The 22,146-nt window shown below is 41.8% G+C and overlaps 1 protein-coding gene across 1 annotated transcript in view; it reads left to right on the plus strand.

The window, feature by feature from the left end:
- Positions 1-22,146, plus strand: part of POLN (DNA polymerase nu) — a 202,798-nt gene that overhangs the window by 102,458 nt on the left and 78,194 nt on the right. The window contains exons 12-14 of the mRNA XM_037898583.2: positions 3,190-3,246; positions 4,070-4,123; positions 4,372-4,437. Of these exons, the coding sequence (XP_037754511.1) occupies positions 3,190-3,246; positions 4,070-4,123; positions 4,372-4,437 (177 nt within the window). The remainder of the gene's footprint in view (positions 1-3,189; positions 3,247-4,069; positions 4,124-4,371; positions 4,438-22,146) is intronic.

Consider the following 22,146-nt stretch of genomic DNA (forward strand, 5'->3'; position numbering starts at 1 on the left):
CCTTCAGCCAGGCTCTCCCCTTTGATCCGCTAGCACTTCAATCACTTGCTGTTGGTGGTGTCTGTAGATGTAGGTGGAAGAGGGAGGAAGAGCATGGCAAACATCTCTCCCTTTTATCATGTTCTTTCTTCCCTCTTGGCTTTGCCCCCTCCCCGTCAGAGTCAGGTGAGCATTACCTCATCGCAGTCCCAAACTGACCAAAGGAAGGGGGGGTGACTCACTTGAGTCCAACTAATCCTTTTGTTGCTGCTGAGGCCAGCGTCCTTTGTTTCTGTGAGGCTGGGCTGGGTTTGTCCCATACATGCCTTGATGAGGTGCTGTTAGAGAGTTTTTGCCTGGACTTATTTTAAACCATGAAGACACATTTTCAGCCTCATAACTATATACATGAAATTACAACCTATAACATTACTGTAACAACAATTACTATAACATCACTATAACAACAATGTTCAGTGCATCATGAGCCTTCCGAAGACACCTGACATGACAAACTTTTGCAAGGGATACCACAAAATCATTTAAGGATGAACATGGGGGTATGCTGGGTGTTCCCGCGAGGTACGGAGAGTCATACACAGGCATTCACAGCAGTGAAGAATTTACTCTGCTTCTTGATGCCAGACAATCCAGGAAGTTTTTGGAAAGTGTATGGACAATTTCCTGGTGCAAGTGCTGGAGGAACCAACTAGGGGCAGAGCTGCTCTTGACCTGCTGCTCACAAACAGGGAAGAATTAGTAGGGGAAGCAAAAGTGGATGGGAACCTGGGAGGCAGTGACCATGAGATGGTCAAGTTTAGGATCCTGACACAAGGAAGAAAGGAGAGCAGCAGAATACGGACCCTGGACTTGAGAAAAGCAGACTTTGACAAACTCAGGGAACTGATGGGCAGGATCCCCTGGGAGAATAACATGAAGGGGAAAGGAGTCCAGGATAGCTGGCTGTATTTTAAAGAATCCTTATTGAGGTTACAGGGACAAACCATCCCGATGTGAAGAAAGAATAGTAAATATGGCAGGCGACCAGCTTGGCTTAACAGTGAAATCCTTGCTGATCTTAAACACAAAAAAGAAGCTTACAAGAAGTGGAAGATTGGACAAATGATCAGGGAAGAGTATAAAAATATTGCTCGGGCATGCAGGAGTGAAATCAGGAAGGCCAAATCACACCTGGAGTTGCAGCTAGCAAGAGATGTTAAGACTAACAAGAAAGGTTTCTTCAGGTATGTTAACAACAAGAAGAAAGTCAAGGAAAGTGTGGGCCCCTTACTGAATGAGGGAGGCAACCTAGTGACAGAGGATGTGGAAAAAGCTAATGTACTCAATGCTTTTTTTGCCTCTGTCTTCACGAACAAGGTCAACTCCCAGACTACTGCACTGGGCAGCACAGCATGGGGAGGAGGCGACCAGCCCTCTGTGGAGAAAGAAGTGATTCGGGACTATTTAGAAAAGCTGGACGAGCACAAGTCCATGGGGCCGGATGCGCTGCATCCAAGAGTGCTAAAGGAGTTGGCGGATGTGATTGCAGAGCCATTGGCCATTATCTTTGAAAACTCATGGCGATCGGGAGAAAAAGGCTAATGTGGTGCCCATCTTTAAAAAAGGGAAGAAGGAGGATCCGGGGAACTACAGGCCAGTCAGCCTCCCCTCAGTCCCTGGAAAAATCATGGAGCAGGTCCTCAAGGAATCAATTCTGAAGCACTTAGAGGAGAGGAAAGTGATCAGGAACAGTCAGCATGGATTCACCAAGGGCAAGTCATGCCTGACTAATCTAATTGCCTTCTATGATGAGATAACTGGCTCTGTGGATGAGTGTTATTCCTTGACTTTAGCAAAGCTTTTGACATGGTCTCCCACAGTATTCTTGCCAGGAAGTTAAAGAAGTATGGGCTGGATGAATGGACTATAAGGTGGATAGAAAGCTGGCTAGATTGTCGGGCTGAATGGGTAGTGATCAATGGCTCCATGTCTAGTTGGCAGCCGGTATCAAGTGGAGTGCCCCAAGGGTCGGTCCTGGGGCCAGTTTTGTTCAGTATCTTCATAAATGATCTGGAGGATGGTGTGGATTGCACCCTCAGCAAGTTTGCAGATGACACTAAACTGGGAGGAGAGGTAGATATGCTGAAGGGTAGGGATAGGATACAGAGGGCCCTAGACAAATTAGAGGATTGGGCCAAAAAAAATCTGATGAGGTTCAACAAGGACAAGTGCAGAGTCCTGCACTTAGGACGGAAGAATCCAATGCACCGCTACAGACTAGGGACCGAATGGCTCGGCAGCAGTTCTGCAGAAAAGGACCTAGGGGTTACAGTGGATGAGAAGCTGGATATGTGTCAACAGTGTGCCGTTGTTGCCAAGAAGGCCAATGGCATTTTGGGCTGTATAAGTAGGGGCATTGCCAGCAGATTGAAGGACGTGATCGTTCCCCTCTATTCGACATTGGTGAGGCCTCATCTGGAGTACTGTGTCCAGTTTTGGGCCCCACACTACAAGAAGGATGTGGAAAAATTGGAAGATGTCCAGTGGAGGGCAACAAAAATGATTAGGGGACTGGAATACATGACTTATGGGAAGAGGCTGAGAGAACTGGGATTGTTTAGTCTGTGGAAGAGAAGAATGAGGGGGGATTTGATAGCTGCTTTCAACTACCTGAAAGGGGGTTCCAAAGAGGATGGATCTAGACTGTTCTCAGTGGTAGCAGATGGCAGAACAAGGAGTAATGGTCTCAAGTTGCAGTGGGGGAGGTTTAGGATGGATATTAGGAAAAACTTTTTCATTGGGAGGGTGGTGAAGCACTGGAATGCGTTACCTAGGGAGGTGGTGGAATCTCCTTCCTTTGAAGTTTTTAAGGTCAGGCTTGACAAAGTCCTGGCTGGGATGATTTAGCTGGGGATTGGTCCTGCTTTGAGCAGGGGGTTCAACTAGATGGCCTCCTGAGGTCCCTTCCAACCCTGATATTCTATGATTCTATGAAAAGTCCCCTCCTGTCCCACTTCTCAGCTTCTAGAAATTCTGCTTGACCTTTAACACTACTGATGCTGCTCCTAACTACTAAAAGAGGTAGTATTCAGGTTTCAGCCATGTAGAAATCAGTCAGTATTCTAAATGCTAAATTAAGTTTGTTAACATAACAAAATTTAATTAAATAACTAGCACACTACTAAGTCAAATTCTTTATTTATTCTCCAGTTAAATAAACTGCAAGATCTTCATCCATTGCCTAAGATAATTTTAGAATACCGACAGGTGAGTTCATTTTTCATAAAGAACATATTTGCATTGAAAGCAAGAATTAACTGAAGAAAAATATAGCTTTACTACACCGCTTGTCTGAGAATCTTTTGGCTAGCATATGATTTCACGTATTTCTTTAAATCTTCATATTTCTGGAGCAGTAGGTAAATTCTTAGTATGAGTTCAAAAATAGGTTTGGTTTGCACGAGATTTTTTGCAGTTAACAGCTGAAGCCACATTTTTTGTTAAATGTTTGTTGCACAAACAATTTTAGAAAACTTCACTAACAAAATTGGTTTGTTGATACAGTGCACTGCCAATGAGAAAATCTGGAACAAGAAAAGAGCTCGAGATTGTAAGGGGCTACATCAATGGACTTTTTGATATGTTGCTATTTCTTATTTTTACAATAGTCTGCTGACAATCCATCACAGCATTAGTTTAGTATGCCCATTTCAGTTAACAGTTGGGTTTTCAATGGATGTGTTTCCAGAGTAAAACTAAAAAATCAGTCTTTGGCTTCCTTGTGTCATCCTTTGTTTCTGCATCTCTGAGTGCCAAACTCTAAAACTTTCACACTGCAACACCTGCATAGCCAAATATTTAGACTAGAGCCAAATATTCAACACCATTAAAGTCAGTGTATTGAACCATTATTGAATATGTCTGTCATCCTCTCTATTGAAAATGTTTTGCGGTATCTACACATTTTCTATAGTTGTCAATGGGTTGAAGAGTATGAGTTTCCACTTGAAAACCTCTTATAATTTACATAACTATATATATATAGAGAGAGAGAGAGAGAGAGAAGTACTAAACTCTTTTTCTAATTTAGGTTCACAAGATAAAGTCAACCTATGTGGATGGACTACTTTCATGCATGAAAAAGGTAAGAATGTAAAAAAGCTCCCCCTGTAAATTTGAGTATTCTATATAAGATGCTTTGAAATAATTCTGAAGTTTTTTAAAATTATAACATTTTTATTAAAAATATAATCCTTGTTTCTACTTATATGGAAATATTGATAACATAGTATATATAAGCTTTAGAGTAAAATTTCATTTTCACATATTGACTTCTGCAACAATTTACAACATGCTTTTATATTTGGATTTTTTTTTTTTACTTGACTAAAGGGATTTATTTCATCTACATGGAATCAGACAGGAACTGTGACTGGCAGACTTTCAGCCAAGCATCCTGTAAGTGAGTGTTTTAGAAGCCTTTTTCATTCAAAGAAAGTGTGGTGAAAATGCATTTCATTGTCAGCCATGTCCAATAGAGGGCTCCAGATTAGCTAAATGGAAATATACACTCCCTTTACATAATTTTGCTTCATGCTCTTTAATATGCATGAAAAATTCCAAACTAGTATTCCTTTGGCTATCAGAGGGATCAAAGAACTAGTAATTTCAATATTGTATGTAGATGGGAGAGAGGAACAAAATATATAGTTAAGTGGGTACTGTACTTTAGACAGAGATTACATTAAATAATATTGACAACTACTTTTAGAACAGAGTATAATATTCATTGCTTAGCATTTAGGTTACCTAAAAGAGACAGGGATATTACAAATCCTCTGTTCTGAGCCATGTAGCCTCTGGTTCCTGATATAGTTAGAGCAATTAGTGAAAACTTTTGACCTGAGGTACAGCCATTGTGCTCTGCAAGGACAGCAAATCACACCCACACCTTGTAACATAACCCTTCATGCCTTTAAACCCAATACATAAGATGATACTTTTTCTTTGAATTTCTGTCTCATTAACTTTGTTTCATTTCAGTGTCTGTATATTTATTCTATTTATTTTTTCTTTTCTTTTTAATTTTCTACCTTAATTCTTTACTCCTTGTAGCTAGAGCTGTAATGAGTGCCAGATCACACCCATTATATAAACTCCTGTTTTCAGTTGCTCCTAATTTTCCAAAACTTTTGTCTTTTTGGATTGCAATTCTGAGGCCTGGTCTCTGCTTCAAGGTGACTTTTTTATTTAAAAGGCTTAAGTAAAACTCATCTGCCATTTGTTTAGATTGCAGAGAGTGACTGGATTTGACTTTTGAGTCTGACATGTATTTGGTTTGTGACATTGGTCAAGTTACATAATTTCCCTTTTCCATTTGTGAAATGGCAGTATTAAGGGGAGTTGGGATCTTTCTACTGAATAGGTCAGCCTGCCATTGAGCCAGTATCTGCATCCTTCTGGGGCTTGCACGTCTTAGGTCATGTCAACTTCACTGGGTCAAAAAATGATAAACCAAAAAATAAATATGTATCAGATCTTATCAGTATGAATGTTTAAAGTTAATGACATTTTGCTATTTCTGACATTGTAGTGTACATGTACAGTAAAAAGGAGAAAAGGCTAAACCTGGTTAAATGTATTTAAAATAATGTGCCACAATTATTGCTAATAGCTTTGGGGAATGTAAAGATTAAAGAATGAGGGAACTAAGGCAGAAACCTAAAGAGAGATCAGCACTTAACACATATATTTAAGATGTGCTAATTGTTCTTACCTTTCTTATGTTAATGCAAGTGGGTCTATATTTCATTTTACATTGAAACCTAACTGGTTTTCTAACCTAATTCTGGATATCTTGAATTACTAAATCATATTAAATGTGATTACTTCTTATGACATTGATGGGACCCCATAACTACCTAGATAGACAGAAACTTTCAAGAGACATTTATACAAAACAAGTACCTTAGTTCTAATAGTACTGACATGTCTTTTAATAAATAAAACTAATTTGATTTCTGTTCATGCCTTTTTTTGAGGCAGAGGAACATGGTTGCTTATAAGTGCACTGTGTATATGAAGTTTTTAAAATGTTTCAGTATGACTTCTCTGACATTACAAAGTATCTTGTGCATGTTTCTTGCACAAGATTGTATTTTTAGACATTTTCATTGTCAGCATTAGATAACATGCCATATAAATTGGCTGTGGGTATGTGGCAAACAGAAGAAGGTTATGCATTTTTAACCTGAGCTCTTCAAAGTGTATAAATGGAGGGACAGGAGGAGAAAATAGTGTTTTTACACTCCAGCATTCAAAATTATCGTCATTTTACGTTATTTACATTATACTTTTCATGATTTTGGTTTATAAATGTTTGTGAAAAAGCACTTGTCTGACATACTACAGTCCGACAAATGAACTAGCAGAATGCTAAAAGGTTGATTATTCTGTCTGTAACACAGTATAGTTCAACTAAACATAACATTTTTCTTTTGTATTTCACAGTAAACTGATACTTGCATCGTAGTATGTATTAACACTATGACCAGAATTTCCAGATTAGGGCCAGAATTTAAAAAAACACTCTGCTGCCCTTTAGGCACCTAAATAACAGTCAGCACTCTTCAACTCTTATTGAAAATATTGAAATTATGGTCCCAGTTGTTGGTGGCTGGGCACTTTTGAAAATCTAGCCAATATCTTCCCTCCTGTTTCAAATAAACAAAACAAAATTTTTCTTATAGTTTTCATAAATATACAACTAAATATTTTTGCAATGATTGTCAGCTTCTGTTTTCACTATTATGCAAAAATATTGAAGGGACGACTATACAGGGTCTAATTTTGACCAGGATCTCACAACGTGCTCCCTTATGTGAGGTTAGTCTTACTGCCCTACCACCATGTTCTTATCAACTGTGCAAATTGCACCATTACTTATGCTGGCAAACTGTGCATTTAAAGAAGGTTGAGTTTTAAAAATCTGATCCATTTGTGTTTTCTGTGTGAAGAGTATAAGGCACAAAAGAAACTGATGGGCATTTTGTGTCTCATGTTCATATCTCCCATCATGAGCATGCTTGAGATCATCACAAGACATTAGTCAGGACTTCACGGCAGCTTTAATATTTCAACAAGGAACAGAGATATACTCCTTTGTTTTTCAGGCCAAGTCTAGCTGTCCCCCCAAAAAATCCCCAAACCCCAACACCCCACTAAAAAAGTAAGGAGTAACAATTTAATGAAGAATTTACTTGCCTGCATTGTCTCTTCCTACGGTTTGTGGTTGGTCAGACATGCTACCAGTTCGTGGTGGTCCCATTTGGCCTAGTGACAGCACCAAGAGTGTTTACAAAGTTCATGGCAGTAGTTGCAACCTCCCTCAGATGTCAAGGTATCCAGATCTATCCCTAACTCAGCGACTGGCTCAGCAAGGGCCGCTTCAAAGAGCAGGTGCAGCTCAGTGTCGCAATGTTGCGAGTCACTTGTCAAGCTCTGGGCCTGCTGATGAACAAAAATCAACTTTGGTCCCTGTTCAGAGGATAGAGTTCATAAGAGCCGTCCTTGACTCCACACAGGCCAGAGCATTTTTACCACAGGCCAGGGTCAGGGCAATGTCAGATCTGATCCAAGTCACCGCACACCTGCTCACTACAGCTCAGGTCTGCCTCAGACTCCTAGGACACATGGCTGCGTGCACCTATGTCGTCCGGCATGCAAGGCTGCAGCTAAGGCACCTTCAAATGTGGCTGTGATCGATCTATTCCCCAGCCAGACACCCTTTGGACAGGCTCTTCACGATCCTGCCCCAGGTACTCACCTCCCTTCAATAGTGGTCCAAACTGGATCCAGTGTTGGAAGATGTTCCATTTGCGACTCCTCGACCCACAGTTTCTCTGGTGTCAGATGAGTCTGACCTCAGTTGGGGTGTGTACCTCGGAGCTCCCAAGATTTAGGGCCTATGGTTGCAAGAGTTGTCGCTTCACAGAAATGTCAGAGAGCTCAAGGCCATCCGCCTGGCTTGCGAGGTATTCCTTCCCTATCTGTCTGGTCGCGTGATGCAGGTGCTGACAGACAACATGGCCTCCATGTTCTATGTCAGCAGACGGGGGAACCCACCCATCAGCCCTTTGTCAGGAAGCCCTTTGCCTGTGGGACTTCTGCATCCAGTATGCGATCTACCTGGAAGCCTCCCGCCTCCCCGGTGTTTGGAAGACACTGGCGGATTACCTCAGGAGGTCCTTCTTTCACTACAAGTGGTCATCAGGATGCTCTTCTAGAGGTGGGGAGCTCCCCAAGTGGGCCTGTTCGCTACCAGGCAGAACAGAAAATGCCACCAGTTTCACTCTCTGCAAGGCCTTGACAGTGGCCCACTATCCAATGCCTTTCTCCTGTCATGGTCGGGCACTCTGATGTATGCCTTCCCGCCAATCCCTCTGATCAGCAGGGTCCTTTCCAAGATCAAGAAGGATAAAGCTCGGGTCATTAGGATCGCCCCGGCCTGACCTCATCAGCATTGGTTCGGCACGCTCGTGGACTTGACCGTAGCAACACTATGGCCTCTTCTCAACCGTCCAGACCTGCTCTCTCAGGATCACGGGCAGTTGCTGCACCCGAATCTCACCCCTCTCCATTTCACGGTGTGGATGCTGGGCAGCTGAACTCTGAGAAGCAGGCCTGCTCCAGTCAGGTCCAGCAGGTTCTTCTGGAAAGCAGAAAGCCCTCCACTAGGGCTACCTACCTCGTAAAGTGGAAGCGCTTCTCCTGCTGGGTGTCAGAGCGAAACATCTTTCCGGTCAGCATGTCTCTGCAGTCCGTCCTGGATTACCTCCTTCATTTAAAGCATCAAGACCTTACCTTTTCATTGATCAAGGTGCACTTGACGGCCATATTGGCCTTCCACCCTGACGTCCACAGTAGATTGGTATTCTCACATGAGAGGATGATCAGGCTCCTGAAGGGCCTCAAGAGACTGTTTCCTCCAGTCCAGGATCCAGTTCCCCAATGGGATCTCTACCTGGTCCTTTCCAGGCTTACCGGTCCTCCTTTTGAGCCTTGGGCCTCTTGCGCCCTCTCTCGCACCTGTTGTGGAAGGTCGCATTCCTTGTAGCGATTACCTCGGCGAGGCAAGACTCTGAGATTAAGGCTCTTACATCGGAGCCCCTGTACACAGTGTTCTACAAGGATAAAGTCCAACGGCGTCCCCACCTTGCTTTCCTGCCAAAGGTGGTGTTGCACTTCCATGTCAACCAGGACATCTTCCTCCCAATTTTCTGTCCAAAGCCCCATGCATCCAACAAGGAAAGGCGTCTACACACCCTAGGCATCCAGCGTGCCCTGGCTTTCTACCTTACGCGTACTAAGCCCTTCCGCAGATTGACTCAACGCTTTGTTGCAATGGCTGACAGAATGAAGGGCCTCCCAGTGTCGGCTCAGAGGATTTCATCCTGGATCATTACCTGCATCCGTACCTATTATGAATTGGCGTGGCTGGTGCCTCCACCATTAATAACTGCTCACTCCATGAGGGCTCATGCATCATTGGCCTCATTTGTGGCCCATATCCCCATTCAGGACATCTGTAGAACTGCGACATCGTCGTTGGTGCACACCTTCACAACGCATTATGCTATCATCCAGCAAGCCAGGGATGACGCTGGATTTGGCAGAGCTGTGTTGCGATCGACTTATCTGTGAACTCCTACCTGCCTCTGAAGGTACTGCTTGGGAGTCACCTACAATGGAATGGACATGAGCAAGTATTCGTAACTGTTGTTCTTTGAGATGTTGCTTATATCCATTCCATGACCCACCTTCCTTCCCCTCTGTTGGAGTTCCAGAAGAAGGAACTGAGGGAGGGAGGGGGCCGGCAGCACCCCTTATACCAGCGCATATACGCACCACTCCAGAGAGCACCAGAGGCAGTCCCCTATGGATACAACTGAGGGAAAAACTTCAGGCGAGCACACACCCCTACAATGGAATGGATATGAGCAACACATCTTGAAGAACAATAGTTATGAAAGGTGAGTAACTGTTTTTTCTTTTGTGTTACAGTAAGCTGAGCTGCTCTATGATTCTTGCCCAGTGAATTGTGAGATAACTTGTCTGTCCCTCTGGACACATGGAGGGAATTTTGGGAAGGCATTGGAAGACTATCAGCACTCAAATGATTTAGTCTGCATCCTGAGTGCATGGCAGGTTACTCTCCAGAGTGAAAGTGGAAACCATGCTAATCCACACCCCACCTGTGCCAGCTAACCATTTAAAAATCACCATTTAACTTGGGTGAGAGGCTTTTGTGTGTGGATGGGAGAAGGAGTTAGGGACAGCACCCAAGTAAGAGCCAGAAATATCCCCTGTGTAATATGGTTGATATTCAGGCAGTGAAGAAATTTTAATGGGGCCATTGAGCCCAAAGATGGCATTTGCATGGCTAAACTCTGTCACTGAATTCACTCAGAAAGTAGAGATGTAATCCATCATGCTGACAATTATTTCCTTCCAAACGTCCACAAACACTGGTCTGGGAAATCAGCAGGAGAGATCTGTCCTTCTGTGGGGAAGGATCACAGACTTTAAAGCATAATATTAGTGAGTATCCATAATTCCTCATATAGTGCTAATACATACATTTCACAATGATATTAATCACCAATGTGTCACCAGTTCACATATGATACCTTATGTGACCCATTTTAGATACAGTTATGACAATAATGAGTTAGCATACACTGGGCTGGTCAAGCCAGCTGAAACTCACAGCTACGTACTAGGAAGTCCCTTGCCATCTGGCAGTGAGATACTCTTAAGGTTACACCTCCCCTCTTACAAAACTGGAGGAGGGTTAACCACTGGCTGCCCTGGAGGCAGCAGGTCAGAATCATCTTTCCTGGACAGGGCATCTGCCACCATATTTTCTTTCCCCTTTATATGGCAAATCCCGTTTTGTCCCCTTTGTCTGCTCATAGTATCCAACACATCATATAAGAATAGCCATACTGGGTCCGACCAATGGTCCATGTAGCCCAGTGCCAGATGACAGACATAATATCAGTGTCCCCGTAATTTCACCTACAGTGTTGTTCCAAACATTTCACAGTGAAATCAATGAGCAAACTATATATTACATGTCACCTTTTAAATAAATACGACACCAGGATGTGAGGTGTAGTGAGTATGTCAGAATTGATAAGAGTGGCCAAATACAGTGTTGTTGTAGGCATGTGCCAGGATATTAGAGAGACAAGGTGGGCGAGGTAACATCTTTTATTCGACCAGCTTCTGTTGGTGAGAGAGACAAACTTTGGAGCTACACAGAGCTCTTCCTCAGGTTTGGGAAAGGTACTCAGAGTATCAAAGCTAAATACAAGATAGAGCAGATAGTTTAGCATAAGTAGTAGTTAACACACATTCTGAGGGACCATTCAAGGTGATGTGGCCCATTAACATTCTTGTAGTTATAGGACAAAAAGGGGGGGGTTAAGGGTTACAGATTGTTGTAATAAGCCATAAATCCAGTGTCTTTATTAAGACCATGATTTTTAGTGTCTAGCAAGGTTATGAATTCAAGCTCCCAGGCTCATCCTTTGAAAGTGTTGTGCAGGTTTCCTTTGAGGATGAGGACTGATAGGTCAGATATAGAGTGATCGCTTTGTGAAATGTGTTCACCCACAGGTGATATGGTGTTTTTGTCTTTTATCATTTTCCTGTGTGAGTTCATTTGAGAGCATAGTGGTTGTCTGGTTTCACCCTTATAGTTGTTTGTTGGGGCATTTAGTCATTGAGTGAGGTACACCACGTGTTATGATAAGCAAGTGTAGGACCCATGAATCTTAAAAGATGTGTTGTGGGGTGGCATTGATCGTTGTAGCTGGGGCCAGAGTTACACCTTATGAACCCCAAGGCACAGCATCTGCAGCACCGCTGCTTCCTGCCTATGGCTGATCTTCGTGTTGCACACAGTTTTAGAGAGGTAAGGTGCCCCTAGAATGCCGGCGCCCCAACACACATGCCTACTGTGCCTAACTGGAAATCTAGCCCTGGTTGTAGAAGTATTGTGTTTGTTGTTTCTGGCAGGGTCTGGTGCTGCTTTGAGTTGGTGTGTCCTGGTCTGTGGGGAACTTGCTTCTGATGATGAGGTAGGAGTAGTTGGGTAGTTGTTTGAAGGCCAGAAGAGGGGGTTCAGGAAAGATTTTTTTTCAGGATGGGGTCCCCATCGAGTATGGGTTGTAGCTGTTTGATGATACACTGTATGGGTTCAAGTGTGGGGTGGTAGGTGACAATTAAGGGTGTGTGGTCGGAGTGGGTTTTATTTCTATATTGAAGCAGGTTCTCTTGGGGTATTTGGGTGGTCCTTTCCATGATGCAATCTACTTCTCTGGTGGAGTGTCCTTGTTTGGTGATGGTAGTTTCGAGTGTGTTAAGGTGTATATCCCAGACTTTCTCCTCAGGGCATATTCTGTGGTATCTGAGTGCCTGGCTAAAGATAACAGATTTCTTTGTTTGTTTTGGGGTAGTTACTAGACCTATGAAGGTAGATGTGGTGATCCGTGGGTTTCTTGTACATAGCTGTCTGTAGGATTCCATAGTGAAGTAAGAGCAAAGAGCAAAAAGAATGATAAAAGATTTAGAAAACATGACCCCTGAGGACAGGTTAAAAACCTGGGCATGTTTAGTCTTGAGAAGAGTGAAGTGGGGATCTGATCAGTCTTCAAATATGTTTAGGACCATTATAAAGAGAACAGTGATTAGTTGTTCTTTGTGTCCATTGAAGATAGGACAAGAAGTAATTGGCTTGATCTTCAGCAAGAGAGATTTTTCTGTCTATAAGGAATAGGCTACCAAGGGCAAACACTCGTCGGGGATGGTCTAGGTATACTTGGCCCTGTTTCAGTGTGAGGCGGGAGATGGACTAGATGATCTCTCAAGGTCCCTTTTCAAGCCCTACATTTCTGTGATTTTGTGACTTACAGTAACTTTCCACTAGCCCGTCCCCCAGCAGCTCCACAACTCTCCAATATTTCTTTTTGGCTTTCAGTGAACTAGACTTTACCCTGAATAGATCAGCATGCTCGACAGTCAGTGCATGTGACTTTTTGATGTTGTTTTTTATTTTGTTTTTTTGTTGTTTTATGCAGTAGTGTTCACATTATCTCCCCCTCCCCCCATGACCCAGTTTAGTTTAACTTTGTTTCTTCTATTTTTCCTCAACGCTGGTGTGTCTGGAGTTTGATTTCTTCACCTGCATTATAAATATACAGTGCATAGCTGATTCATTTCTCACTAGCAACAGAAAGCGATGTATAGTAATATAGCACATCCTTAAACAAGAGTGCATTTTGGAACTGTGATCTTTCTGTAGGCATTATAAATGTTTATTTACAACTGGATGACTGAATACATTTTGTATTTGTGAAAAGCTAAAAATAAAACACTTTAACTCTTCAGTTAAATTCCTTTATTACAGTACCATACTATTCCTAGTTATCCTCTTTTCATTCTGATGCAGATAATCTGTGTTTATTATAAATAGAGCTAATGGGGGTCCCTTTTCTGAGTATATTTTTATAACTAAATAAATTCTTTTCTTGAATGAATACATATGTTAGTCTTACCTTCCATTTCTTCATGCTGCTGTTTTTACTTAGTTTGCTGCTAATCTTCTTATTAAATGTACTGACTACATTCCTAAATTAACAGTGAAATAAAAATTCACTTGCTATTTTCTCCATCTATCATAAGATGTGACTTTCAGCCTAAGAACATTTATAGCAAAAGAAAGTCATAACAGATGTTAGGAAGATTTCAGTATGGAATGGCATATTAATTGAAATATGGATATACAAGTACCTTGCCTTTTATTAAGATGATAGTTGCTATTCTATCATGTATCACTATTGCAGTGATTCTGTAAAACAGATGCAGCTTTGATAACTACTCATGAAAGGTTGTATGATTAGTTTTTCCATGTTCCCTTGTTTTTTTTCTTTTTCTCGTGTCTTCTCTCATGTTCAGGATGGAGAACATGGCAATGTTCTGAAAATCTACAAATATATTTCAAATTATTTATTGTTTTTAATAAAATCACATCTCCAAACAATATTTGAGAACTAATGTAAATGAGTGAACAAGCTGAAATTTAGCCAAGCATACATACTGTTCGACAAGTGCATACTGTATGATTAAAAGATCCTGTGGTCCTTGCTATGGAAGATACCTGCTACAGGTTGCATCTGCCCCGGGTACGTATGCAATGAAAGACCTGATAATAGCATAAAAGAGTGTAGAAAATATTTGCCTTATGGTAGTGGTGTTATGTGCATTTAGAATTTTTGTAAATTTATAGCCAGTTGATTTGCTGATTTTCATTTAGTGAGAGGAGAATTCTCACTTCCTTTTTCTCCCTCTTTTCGTATTGTCTTTTATCCTGTATACTTGGGCTAGTCATGTGGCTCCACTGAGCATAGAAAATAAGATTTCCCTAATCACTGGGAATCCAAGTACAAACCCTGTTCAATCCAGATTAATGTGGCTGTCTTAGACTCAGGAGCCACAGAGCGGGTGAATTTTGCCTAGTGAATTTTGCAAGGGCTGATCTATTGGAATTTGATAAAGAGTTTGTTAAAGATGCCAATGTAAATGGCAAGATATGTCAAGGGTGCAGGGACACTAATGCCCAGATTTCTCTGATCAGAAAATATATGGTTTTGGAAGCTGATTTCCACCTAGGGGAAAATGTAATACTCCTTGAATTAGGAAAATTTGAAGCCACTGTGCCTTTTAGCCTAAATAGAATTGGAGTGGGAAAGTTTAAAAGGTACTTCAAATATTAGTATAAAGGATACCATTCTGGTGGATATGTTAAAGGGTAATAATAAAGGTCTTTGCGTAAAGCTGTTAAAATTATAACTCTCAGTAAGAAAGAGTATAATTGTGAGTCCCCAAACACTGACCTTGTAGAAGGAGGAGAAGCCTCCGTAACCTTAGTGGCAGCTGGTCTTCAGAGCAGGGAGTTGAGAAATCAGCCTCTTTGTGTAAGACAGCTTTGGATATAAACAAAAACGCAGCAAAGTTTGCCACAGAGCAAGATGCTGATTTTCTCTAGAAAGTATAAGGGAGGCTATCTGCACTGATGCCCCAACAGAGAAAACAGGGGTAGGCTCTTTATGTAGGAGGGCAGAGTGTACACAGAAGCCACAGTCGGGAAGAATTGATGTCCTGGGGAACCCTTGAGTCAATTTATAGTTCCCCAAAGGCATCATGCAGAGCTGCTACACTTAATGCACAATTGCCCATTTGCAGGTCACTTGGGAATACAGAGAACTTATGAGGCTTAAGAAAAATTTCTGTTGGCCCCATATTCAGGAGTTAAGTAGTATTGTAAAACTTGTGACCAAGAAGTGGAAGAAACCAACAGGTTGCCACAAAGCTCTGTTGCAGCCTTTGCCTGTGATTAAAGAATTACACTTTACAGGGTCATCATGGATATCATTTCCTAGGCCATCCAAAACTGGGAAAAGATACATATTAGTTGTCAATTTTGCTGCCAGATATCCAGAGGGCAGTCACCTGGCAAATATGGAAGTTGAGACGGTTGCAGATATACTGTTCTCTATATTCCGCAGGGTGGGCTTTCCAAAGGAAATCCTATCAGATAGAGGGTCAAATTTTATGTCCCTGAATATTGAGTGAATTGTGGAAGAACTGCGGGATAAACCGTTAAAGTCTGCCCCTTACTACCCAGAGACAAAGAGGTTCAATGGAATTCTTAAGTCCATGCTAAGAATGTATGTGGACAGAAAAGTTGGAGATTTCAGAAAGTGATATTGGAGGTTCTTATGGCTGGCCCTGCTATAGTACCTTTCATAAGGGATTAAATGTGTTTTAAATCTCATCTGAAATTTTTGCTAAGGATGGTAACAGATTTTTTTTTTATGATAATTAAAACAATATAACTCTCCCTATATTTTTTCCTAGGCCTCACAGGGGAAATGAGATTGCACAGACTAGATATTAAAAGGATATAATTAGTATTTGGAAAGAACTAAGCCGTACTGTAACTTTGTTGTTTAACTGTTGCTTATGGAGAGAAGTCCAAAGGCCAAAGCCCTCTTAGTTCATTGTCTTTGTCTGTTATGAGCAGGGGGTGAAACAGAAAGATTAAGAAATCATTCTGAGAGGTATGTCTACATCAGCTGCTTGTCTGCGTAATATTTCTATTCTTAAAATTTTATCAAGTGGGCACCTAGACATTTTTTCATTTTAGAACTGAATTATAGTAGTTGTTTGGGAGGGCAGTGGCTCTATCCTTGTTTGAGTTCTTCTAAGCAGTCCTGCTGAATCATGATACTGCTGACTTAGTTTAATTCAGTATTGATCTAAAGAGGCACTTCACGAAGGAGGAAAGAAGGTTACTTACTCTGCAGATCCACATGACTCTTCATTCTCTCTTCTGTAGAGACTTTTTTGGGATGCCTTGAGCCAGAAAGGAACTGAATAGGGATACAGGGGGAACATTTTATAGACTGAGGCCATAAATTATCTAGATACTTGCACGTGGAGAAGTGCCCCCTACTGGCTTCATTGTTATCAATGATTCTGTAGTTTATGAGCATGGTGTATGACTCCTACAGTGTGACTCTGAAGAAGCAATATATAAGAACTAACTGGTAAGTACTTTTTCTTGCCTTTAGGAAACACAGTAATCCATATATTTAAAATATCTTGCCAAGAAAGTCGCATTGAAAGGAAACATATCCTTTTTAATACTGCTTCTTTTGGAGCAGAAAAGAGAGGGGTAGAAATACACATCCATAGCATCACAACAGTTGTACAGTTAAAAGACTGTAGCACATTTTAGAAAGTCCTCATATAATAAAAGTTTTAGTTAGGAACAGATGCACGATTTCTATGCACAGTTGGAAAGAATTCTAGAACACTCAAGCGCAATAGTTAGTATTTACTTAAATTTAGGCATAGACATTCATCAAACAGTGATCAATGCTTGATTTAAAGGTATTAAATTTTTCTGTTGTTTCAGCTACAGGAACCAGTAGGCTATGACTCTCTCTTCTTTTAAATTCTAAAAGTTTAAAGATACATTGTACATTTGCACGATTATCTGAAAGAAAGAATACACTTTGTATGAAGATAAGAGTACTGTTATGCACAGCCTTCATGTAGTTAGACACACACGTTGCTTATCCAATATTGATATTGTGAAATGGGCAAGTAATGTTACAGTATAGCCATTAAACTTTGTGCTGTACCTGCTTTAGTATGTCTTGATAAATAAAGAAAAAAATGGGGTCTTTATTGAAAAACACCATGGAAATTGGCACATAAGTGACACTTCTACCATGTTCATTTGAGGCATCTAGTTGAAAGGCTTCTTTTAACATTATCTAGAGTTAGCAACAAGCATTTTTCAGATAAGTATGCTGTGACATCAGCTTCACTAAAATAATGGTAGATTGTCTTAACAGGGATGAGAAATTGGACTGACTTTGTCTAGGCATATTCTTAGACCTTTGGATCAAAGCAATTCAGTGTCATATTTTTTAGCTGATACAAAACAATGCATCACTCAGATGTGCTGACATGTTGATAGAGAAAGTCAGGACACACATGCCATTTATTATAGTAGATCTCTGTTCTTTGAGTATCCCTTGCATTCAAAGCATATTTTAATTTTGGATCATGTTCCTTTTTATTTATTTGTCCCAATACTATGTAGTCACAAGATGACTATGACTGCATTAGTACAGCCAAAAGAGTCTTGGACTTTTTTATGTACATGTTGTCAAGTTCTAATGTGTTTACAGTTCTTTTTGCTGTTTTAAACTTTAAAAGTATTTGAATTAAGGTTTTAGTGCTTGTGAAAGGAGCTGGATTTACATTCTTGGAGACTAAAATGCTCTATCCACCTTCTTTTGTTATTGTTGGTGTTTGTCTTAAAGTGAATCATAGAATCATAGAAATTTAGGGCTGGCAGGGACCTCAAGAGGTCATCTAGTCCAGCCCCCATCTGCTGAGGCAGGACCAGGTAAACCTTGACCATCCCTGACAGGTGTTAGTGTAACCCAGGGGTCGGCAACCTTTCAAAGAAGAAGAGCCATTTTTTTGTTTTTGGCTTTGACCAAAGTATTTTGAGAGCCGCATCACACACAAAGCTACTTGTAGAGTTAGAATTTATCAACTAATAATAATTGAACATATTAAAGTTATTACTACTCACCAATAGTTTCAATGCGACTAGAATCTAGGTGCTTCAACAAGGACTGTACCAGTCTGTCTACAGCCTGGGTATGTAGCCACAGTGTTAGACCATGGTGGGTCCATGCCGCTGCATCTGCACTGCTATCTTTAGCCAGGGTAGCTGGATTAAAGCTAGCAGAGCTGCAGTCATGCTTCTGATGGCAATGTAGGCACACCCCCTGTGTTTGTACAGCACCTAGCACAATGGAGACTTGATCTCAGTTGGGTCTACTGAAAAGTTACTAACATACAAATAAGTTTGGACCCATCTCTCCTGCAAATACTTGCATTCAGATTTGGGTATGTTAAAATGCATTTGCTACAGGGCGTGCAGTGATGTGACAATCCCTCAAATGAGGCTCTGAATAAGGCTAGTATCCTGGAGGGGGGTCACAGTAATGTGATGTCACTGTACAATGTGTGTGCTCCCTGGGCCCTGAGTGGTCTCTGCCCTTCTGAATCATGGGGTGCCAGGAGCATTGTGTACCTGAGATGACACAATAACTATGCCCATGCTGCAGTGGATTATATGCTTATGAGAACCTCACCCTGGCTTTGTATCGGACTCCGAAACCCCTGCATGCAAACCTCCCACCTCTTCTGATGGGTGCCAGTCTTCCTTGATTAAAAAGCAGGGGATTGGGGTGCAGGAGGGGGGAGTGGGGTCTTAGTTTGGGTGCAGGAGGGGGTTCTGACTTGGGGCAGGGGATTGGGGTGCGGGAGAGTGTGTGAGGTGCAGGCTCTGGCTGGGAGGTGCTTATCACAGGTGGCTTCCAGCCGGAGGCGCAGCAGGGCTCAGCAGGCTGCCTGCCGGCCCTGGCCCCATGCCACTCCTGGAAGCGGCTGGCTGCTGTCATGGCTCTGTGTGCCTCTGGCGGGGGGGAGGTGGCTCCACGCGCTGCTCCCACCCCCAACACCGTGCTCATAGCTCCCATTGGCTGGGAACTGGACAATGGGAGCTGCGGGGGCGGTGCTTGCAGGCATGGGAAGCACATGGGGACCCGCTGCTCTCCTTTCCCAAGGGGGATGTAGAGACATGCCAGCAGCCGGCCACTTCTGGGAGGGGCGAGGGCCGGCAGGCAGCCTGTTGAGCCCTGCTGTGCTGTCGGCTGGGAGCCGCCTGTGGTAAGCACCTCCCTGCCAGAGTCTCCACCTGGCATCCCTTCAAAAAATGGCTGCCCACAAGGGGACAGCCAAAGAGCCGCATGTGGCTCCGGAGCTGCAGGTTGCCAACCCCTGGTCTAACCTGTTCATAAAGAAACCCAATGACAGGGATTCTACAACCTCCTTAGGTAACTTGTTCCAATGCTTAACTATCCTTTACAGTTAGAAAGTTTTTCCTAATATCTAACTTGAATCTCCCTTGCTACATACTAAACCAATTATTTCTTATCCTATCCTTGGTGAATATGAAGAACAATTGATCACCATTTTCTTTAGAACAGCCTTTAACATATTTGAAGACTGTAATTGGGTCCCCCCCACAGTCGTCTTTTCTCAAGACTAAATATGCCCAGTTTTTTTAACCTTTCCTCATAAGTTAGGTTTTCTAAACCTTTTATCATTTTTGTTGCTCTCCTCTGTGCTCTCTCCAATTTGTCCACATCTTTCTGAAAGTGTAGCACCCAGAATTGGACTCACTACTCCACAGTGAATGAGCAAACTGACAAGAATGTAATGAGAATTTACATAATTAAAGCAATTGAACAAATGAAGCATTGAGAATTCTATGGTAATTATAACCAAATTATTAAAGGTTGTTATTTATTATTACCACCATAGCACCTAGGAGCCCTAGTCAAAGACCAGGACCCCATTGTGCTAGACACTGAACGAACAAACAAAACAAAAAGACAGCCCCTGCCTCAGAGCTTAATTATGTGAGAATTGCCTTTATGGATACCCACTGTAAGTTCTGTGCATACCTTTGGCAATTTTGGAAAGCAGCTTGCATAATTAAGGCTAAGATTATATCACGGAGGTCATGGAATCCATTATTTCCAGAGACCTCCATGACATTTTCTACTTCAGGCCCCGCAGTTTCCAGCTGCCACGGGGAGGAAGGGCCGGGGGACAGGACCCCAGGACTTTCAGCTGCTGCGAGTGGCAGGGGGACCCCAGAGCCACAGCTAGGGTGACCAAATAGCAAATGTGAAAAATCGGGACGGGGTGGGGGGTAATAGGTGCCTGTATAAGGAAAAAGTCCCAAATAAAGGAATGTCCCTGTAAAATCAGGACATCTGGTCACCCTAGCCACAGCAGTGGTGGGTGCTGGACTCCCCCTCCCCATTTTGTCATAGTCATTTTTAGTAAAAGTCAGGGGCAGTCAGGGCTTCCGTGAATTTTTGTTTATTGCCTGTGACCTGTCTGTGACTTTTACTAAAAATAACTGACAAAAATCTTAACCTTATGCATAAACTATGTAACATAGCAAACTGCATAATTAATATAGTGGTGTGGTCTGTGTGGAAACTACAAATCCTAGCATGCTTTGTTGCATCTTGATCTCAAAAGCTTGGAGCATCATGTGATGGGATCTGTAACACTGAAATAATAAGATGAGGGCAGAAACACAGCTAAACCCTATTTATGTATTTGGGATGATCTTTTTATATATAGTTACGTAGTTTGGGGTTGTAGTTGGAGATAAATAGTGCAAAGCTTACAAACACCTACTGTGATACAGAAATCAATACAGAGGAAAACATTTCTATTTGTAAAAAACAGACTGGTAGGCTCCATCACAAATTTTGGAATCACAATACGTTTTAATCAGTCTTCTAGCCAACAGCCCAAAACTTCAACCGAAAAGAAAAATGTAATGTTTAAATAGCTCATTCATACTTGGCAAAATTTTCCAATTGGCACCAATCTTACCTCTAAAATTAAGGAAGTCATTTTTCTGCTACAGAATTTGAGTGTACACAAACTGAATAAGTGTGCATATAAAATGTATATGCATAATTTTAGGGGCTATTTTTAAAAAAATTTCGTGCTCCATTTATTTGCTGCTATTTCTCCTTAACATACTACAAGGCTAACATATGAACAATAGTTTAGAACAATTAAAATTAGTAGCTCGGAAATGATTTTTCACACAATCCAAGATAATATGAACTAAAATATATTCACTTGTGGCCAAATTCACCGGTGGCCTTTTGCTAATGCACATCCTGACAGATAGCTCCTCAGGGAACTTTAGCCTTTTGAAGGGAGATTTATACTATTGTAAAGTACCTGTAAACCTTTTCTGTTCAGAGAGAGACAGGTGACCAGCACAGTCGCAAATGTGAGCTATTTTGACTGCTGTGTAGGTTTTGTTAAGCTAGCTGGGGATGTGCTGCTTCACTTTGTTTCCTAGACCAATGGTTTTCAACCATTGTTTCATGAACCCCTGAGGGTCCGCAGACTAAAATTTCCATAGGGGTCCACACCTCCATTTGAAATTTTTTGGGGGTCCGCAAATGAAAAAAGGTTGAAAACCACTGTCTTAGACATCCGCTGCTGGTGGTGCTACTTTGGAGCTCTGGTGCAAACTAAAACTGCCCACTCAGTCCCTTATGGAAATCCTACTTGGTGGTACAACCACTTGCCCTCTCCCAAGTGAATGCCCCTGGAGCACAGCAGCAAAGGTTGATATAAGCAAGTGTAGTTTGCATCTTCGTGTCAACAGGATGAATTTGGATTTGTAAATGCCTTTGAAATTATATTGCACACATCTATAATGTGGCATAATAGAATTTCATTAATATCTTCCCTTTGAGGGCACTAGATCTTTTCAGTGTGAAAACTGATGAGATACTTCACTCATTGAAAGATTCCTGGGCCATACTCTCACTTGCTTCAAATAGAGACCATCACCTGATTCCTTTTTCCATCAAAGAGACAGTGCTTGCAGAAATG

This window comes from Chelonia mydas, chromosome 4 (assembly GCF_015237465.2).
Source record: "Chelonia mydas isolate rCheMyd1 chromosome 4, rCheMyd1.pri.v2, whole genome shotgun sequence".
Lineage (NCBI taxonomy): Eukaryota > Metazoa > Chordata > Testudines > Cheloniidae > Chelonia > Chelonia mydas.